The sequence below is a fragment of the Pecten maximus genome, chromosome 19, assembly GCF_902652985.1.
Source record: "Pecten maximus chromosome 19, xPecMax1.1, whole genome shotgun sequence".
Lineage (NCBI taxonomy): Eukaryota > Metazoa > Mollusca > Bivalvia > Pectinida > Pectinidae > Pecten > Pecten maximus.
The window spans coordinates 14,759,053-14,765,590 of NC_047033.1; the positions used below are offsets into that span (position 1 = coordinate 14,759,053).

A 6,538-nucleotide genomic window follows, 5' to 3' on the forward strand; every position below is an offset into this window, starting at 1 on the left:
TATGTACGTAAACTATAATAAAACGTTGGCCAACCAATGAGTCTACAGTTATGACTTGATCATCATCACCAACATCATCACTGAAGAAAGTAATACAAAACCATTAAATATTATAAGTGTGTAATCTATAAAAATCATTTGTCATTATAGCGAAACTTGTGAAAGGATAAGATATGAAAAAGATTACATATGCTATACCTGGTTACTGTGGCTTTCTGTATATCACGTGAGAGCTGTACAAAAGATCAAAGAGTAAATCTCAAATAGTTAATTGATATTCATCATAAATATAGCTGTTGCGTCCTTCAGTGACTTGCCACTGATGCCAAGGACATAACACATCTGTCTGGTCCTTAAATTGACTTGTTACTAATGTTAGGGGATCACTCAGCTGCCTGGTCCTTCTTGGAAATCACTCTATCTCTCTCGTCATTTGACAGCCATATTGTGTCCATCAAAAATTAATTCTTTAAAATGATCCCTGTTCCTCCATGATATGTCTGTTATAGCATAATTCGCCATTTCCGTTATTTATGTATTAACAGTCAGCTCCGATTATGTTCTATGTTGCCAGGATATTTGTTAATTTGTTATTCAAATCTGAAATCGAAACTTGAGTTTTCCATTTTCTCGTTATATACTTTATCAAAATATTCATTTTGCGCAACTGTGAAGTAATTTTTCCAGTCCCCGACTTCACCTGAAACAAGTAAATGATTCAAATTAACAAATGGAGACGTGTCAGGATCAACGACTACGCTCGATAAAGGAACTTTCAATGTAAATATACATAGATAAAATAAAGAAATACACATCAAAATTTGGACCAAGACTCTGGAATATACAAGGACAATAGGAACGGTACCAAATAGATTAACTCCATTAACATCAATCGTTATATAACCTCATATCCTGTAGAAATTAAAATATCAGTGTATAGCAAGACATTCCTTTTCACTCGACAGATACTAACCTTTCCTGTAGATAGGAAGTGTTTTATTTTTGGTCACTTCTTTCCACTGTTCGGATGGTGCGGCCGCCTTTGTGGCTTCTGTAACCATGTTCAGGAACGTACACTTTTTAGTCACCGTGTCCAGGTAGTCTGGTCCGAAAGACACCCCAAGGAACATCGCCAACTTTTGCACATTGGAACGTAGGTCCTGTATCTCGCACACAATATATATATATATAATTGTATAATATAACACCCGAGAGCTATTGTTTACCACTTAGTCATTTGTAATAATCTTGGTTAAATATATGCAAAAAATAAATAAAAATAGAATGCAGTTTTAAGTATAAATCTCATTAATGTTAGTTAGTAACAGCAGTATTTAAACATTCATACAAAATCATGAAATTTCATAAGAATTGGTTTCTCTTTTCTGTCCGACCTGTAGCTAACCTGTATCATATCTTCATAGATGAGGTACATCACGTTGTTCCCCCTATGTTCCGCCATCACTTTATCCCAATTCTGTATGTAATCAAACCAGGATCCGCAGTAAGCTGTAAAATACATTACTACTAATTATCTAACAAACTGTCATTTATAAATGAAATTTTATCAAAGATAGGTAAATATTAATAAAAAAACAACAACATAAAACTAACATCAAATTCACAAGCACACCTTTAAATGATAACGCGATACTTATAGAGGGTAATGCTCTTATATTTCTATCGTCTTCGTGAAACTTTCCTTTTTCAACAACTATTTCATTTGATTTCAATTTTCTTCTGTTTTTCGTGTTTGCATTTTTCAAATGCTGTACTTAACGAGACTCATGGACGTTATCAAAACCTTTTAAGGATACATTTGTTTCCTTCATATACGATTTGGTATTGATGTTGCGGTGCAACTATGCCTTTTATTCTTGTAAATATCGTTAAGGGAGTAAAACTGAAGTATTTTCCTAGACTTGCACGAATGTGTTAAGCATTGAGGTTGATTTCTTTTTTATTTTCATCGGGGTTTGAAAACATTTTTTTTCTGCAAACTGTATGAATCCGCGTAGCGGATTCTTTCAAAGGTTGCAAAAAAAATTCTTTTCTTACCCCGATAAAAAAAATCAACCTCAATGCTTATAATTAATTTCAATTAATTGTCTTTTTCTAATTCAAAACATGTTTTATGTACAATTTTTACGGGTTTTATTTGGGATTCTTTTTCTCAAATCAATACGCAACGTCAATTGTCGTATTGTGACGTCACATTTTTCGCGCCATTCTCGGAATTTCTTTCATAGAAGAATGAAAAGAATTTTTCGACCAATTACATTTGAGTATTTACCATGAAAACAAAGAAAATTTAATCATTTCTTGATGAACTGGATACACTCACACATTCACACGTTATCATCAATTAAAATAGAATTTCCAATTAAAATCATACATATACATTTAAGGAAAGAAAACACGATAGCAATGAATGTTCGTATTTTCCTATTTCTGTCATATTTCAAGAATTTTCCTTTCCCTCTATGCTTTTCTCTTTTTCGATCCTTGCTCAGAACATCAGGGTTTCCGTGACAGATGTCGACCTTGTTGATCTCACACTAGAGACATTCTCAAACTACATATAACACTTCTGCTTTATTAATGATAAAAAATTATCATTATTTGCCTTAGGATAACATTTAAAAAAAACTGCGCAAAAAACTTCATTGTATGGATTATTTTGTCTCAACAGATACTTACTTTCGCCTTCCATGAAAAATTCGAGTAGACCCTCCCACTTGAAATGGTACCTACTCAGGAAATCTGGGTGATCCAATTTTGTCAAAAAGGTAAAAAGTGATGACAAGACATCTTTTGGATTACGAAAAATTGTAATGACCTTGCCCTTCCCCTCTTTGACCTGTTTTGGCATAAAGTCAAAGGTTAGGTGAGTCGCCAGGACTCTAGGGGACGGGAGCTTATCAAGCGTCTCCATGTCGGTATAGTCTAAAAACGTGGGCGATCCGCGGTAGATTGTCGTGCCTGTACGCAGCATGCTGACTAGCGTAAATGTCCAATGGGTTCCTGGAAAATTAGAAAATTGCTTTGAATATATTAATTAATACACGTGTTGGGTCAGACCATACTGCTACCTGAACATGTCGGGAACCAGAAAATACGCTTGATGGGTCAGAACAGACTGCTTCCCGGAAATGTCGAAACTAGAAAAATGTACACGAGATGGGTCAGAACAGACTGCTACCTGGACATGTCGGAACAAGAAAACAGATACATGATTGGTCAGTGCGACGGGCGCCAATAGAGAGACCTCTAAGACAGTATACAATAATGAAATATGGCTTTTTGGCCAATTTTGACAATTATTTATTTATTTATGGAGACTGATAAAAAGTTTTATGACCTCTTCAATATTGCATCCATTTGAAAAAAAAAAAGAAACAGTCACTTGCCATTTTCAGTGAAAAACATTCTTCAGTAGTTTAATTTACCGTGTTTTGTATGGAAATATTATTTATTCTCAATTACAATCTTTATGATAAGTCTCTTACTTGTGCATATATCACTATGACTAAACTGAGTTCACGGCAATCATTATAATGAAAAATATAATGCTTTACGGTTATATGAGAAAATTCATCAACTTAACCGAGGCATTTTTAAGAGGCCACAAACGAATTTTCTCTCTTCTTTTCAAAATAAAATCATTTTATGTGCAGTTATACGATACGATTAACATCATGCATTTCACGCCTTGAAACATCAGAAAGTCTATGCTATTATGCAGTGTCATCGTCACTCTTCAGAATGAAAACCGCACAGATTTGCTATTATAACATAACCATGCCCAGGATATACCAATTCAGGTGTAAGAATTGAGACATGCTTCCAGAATAGGAAAAAAACACGGCCAGCATATCTATATACGAACCTGACTTTGGGTACGTGAGTATGAATGTGTCATCTTCCCTGACCTCCATCACATCTATTGCAGCAAGATGATCCTTTACATTTCCAACGAAATTAGGCACATAGTACCTGTCATCATATTTAAGCAATTTTTGAAAACTCCCATCCTTGCTTCGTATCTCAACTTGCTCCGCCATCTTTGAATGGGCCTTCCAAGCTATTTTACCATTCGGCTAACCTCGATGGAGTTACGGAATCGGCCGAGATGTGACGAGTGGCTATTTTACGTGACTTTTTTTTAACCTTTTTATCTTTTATTGTACATTTATATATGGTGGCCTGGAGTGAACGTTCCATTATTCAACAATGACTTGAAACAGATTTGAAACATTTTTATTATATAGTGTTTGCTCAATTGACGCAAACAAAGAAATTTTATTATACAACAGTTAAAGATTCGCTAAGATCTTCAATGCTGCTGTGTCAACAGCAGGGTGTCCATTAATGTAGCCCTTGATGGCCAAGTCCTAGTTCATAACCAGTAATACCAATCTTCTTTTATCCGGTAAACACAATTTCCCAAACCAGATTAAATAAGTGCAGTCCACCTCTTCTATCAAATACAATTTCTTTTATTTAACCTTTGGTTTTCAATCTTTACATCATAGACGAGTTCTAAAAAGACTAAATGGCTGTATGATGCCGATTTATACTCAATATATCTATATTAAATTCACATTTAGAAAAATTAGGTTCAGTTTGCGTCCAAAGATCTATGAACAAGTCAAAAATATATACAAAACAAAAAATTGATACAAAGACGTCTGACAAAGAACAAAGCGAATAAGAGTTTATGTTACAGTGCGATAAACATCTGTTGTGATCACATGACGATACCATGACGTCATTTCTAAATAAGTCACCCGGAACGTATTCATATGACAATTTATCTGACTAATAACTTTATTTTACAAAGATTTTGCATATATTTGAAATATTCTATGGGATACGCTTATGGCCTGTTTCAGCTTTCGTAAAAATCATTTCTAGACGTTGGTCATAAGTATTTATGTGACGACATGTTATGTTGTCGAACATTCTGTTGACCCTGATTCGGGACGTGTGAATGCATATTGTTATCTAGTCATTGACCCATTCACTGGGTCTTATGGACATATCATAGTCGCAGTTAAACAATATGTAGATAAATCTATCTTACATCGCATTTCAATCCGCGTTCAAGGGGGACAACTCTTACAGATTGTACAACCTCGTCTGCTTGTGTTTACGTTTGACAGTCCTCATCGTCGGAACCGATAGGATACGGTTAAACGATAAGACATTTCATCAGAGCGAAAATATAAATCCGTTACTGTATAGTACAGACTGGCCTACCATACAGTACAGATTTGTCATTTGCCAATAAAAATATGCAAACACGCACAATCACCGGGCAATGATCGGAAGTTGAATAAAAGCCATAAATAAAAAAAAAGTTTTAAGAAAATGTCAAACACCACAACCGATGAAATGGTTCCGTCTGCGTCAGCACAGGGGCCGGGAATTTATTTACTCTACAGTAGGCCTACTCAGTAGCCTGTGTATTTGGAAGTATTCATTATTCGTTTGATGGCTCTTAAATTAACGAAGATTCGGTAAAAATGACACCCCTCGATGTTCATATAAGAAAATATTTATTTTAGTTGTAACACAGAGTCTATATTTGTGAAGAGTAACCAGGAAAACTAACTATCATCCTAGCCTTGCAATATGATCATCGTTATCGACGGACATTCCTTCGTCATTGTCACAGAAAAACTCGAAGGTTCACACATGAAGATGCAAAAATCACCGTGAACTTAATATTACAACCCATGACACGTCGCCGCGTCATGGCGATCGAGATCGACATCGCTCCCAATAGCCTTGAACTACATGTATGAATGCAATGCCAATGACAGTCGTGACGTCACACGTAGTATTTTATAAAAAAAAATTAACTGGATAATAAAAAGTACAGTGTGTTTCGTTCAATGCAAATCAAATTATATGTAAAATTGAAAAACTCATTTTATCGTTGATTTTTGAAAGTATGTTCTTTTTCTCGGATGTTGACAATTTGAACACGGACACGTCAAAAGTCAGTCAAGTCATGGCAGTTTTTATCGGCGCGTTATTCATTCTTGCATCACTTAACCATAAAAGGAATGAAATTTGTGAGCAAACTTAGTTTGCCAAAATCGGGTATGATCTTTCAGAATATCATAAGTATTTGCAGTAAAACCATCAAATATTTTTTAAATGAAGAAAGTGGTTGGCTGGGGACACTTTTGACAGAAATTTGGTAGTGATATGAGAGAAAAAGACTCATTATGTGTATATGTAGGATAGGAATATTCCACCCTCGGGATCACAAAATGTGATAAAACCCTCGGCAAGCCCCGGGTTTCACCACATTTTGTGACCCCTCGGGTGGAATATCCCTATCCTACACATACGCATATGAAAGAGACTTATAGTCTTTGGAAGTACAGGTATCTTTAGCGAATGCAGCTATCACTTTGTAGAAGAGTGTCTTCCAAATCTTAGCTCAGTATCTGCTTGATTGAAAAGATCAAGAAAATGGTCTGCGATGATGGAAATCGCGACCAGAATTAAATATATTCAAGCT

General features: G+C 35.2%; 1 protein-coding gene across 1 annotated transcript; it reads right to left on the bottom strand.

Annotated features, from left to right (window-relative positions):
- Positions 1 to 167: 167 nt before the first annotated feature.
- On the bottom strand, positions 168 to 4,064 carry LOC117317430 (amine sulfotransferase-like). The gene is made up of 5 exons (XM_033872240.1): positions 3,890 to 4,064; positions 2,701 to 3,024; positions 1,406 to 1,509; positions 974 to 1,160; positions 168 to 700 (listed from the first exon to the last, which is right to left on the bottom strand). Exons 1-5 carry the CDS (start codon positions 4,062 to 4,064, stop codon positions 591 to 593), a joined length of 900 nt encoding a protein of 299 aa, XP_033728131.1. The 3' UTR covers positions 168 to 590.
- Between the last annotated feature and the right edge of the window lie 2,474 nt (positions 4,065 to 6,538).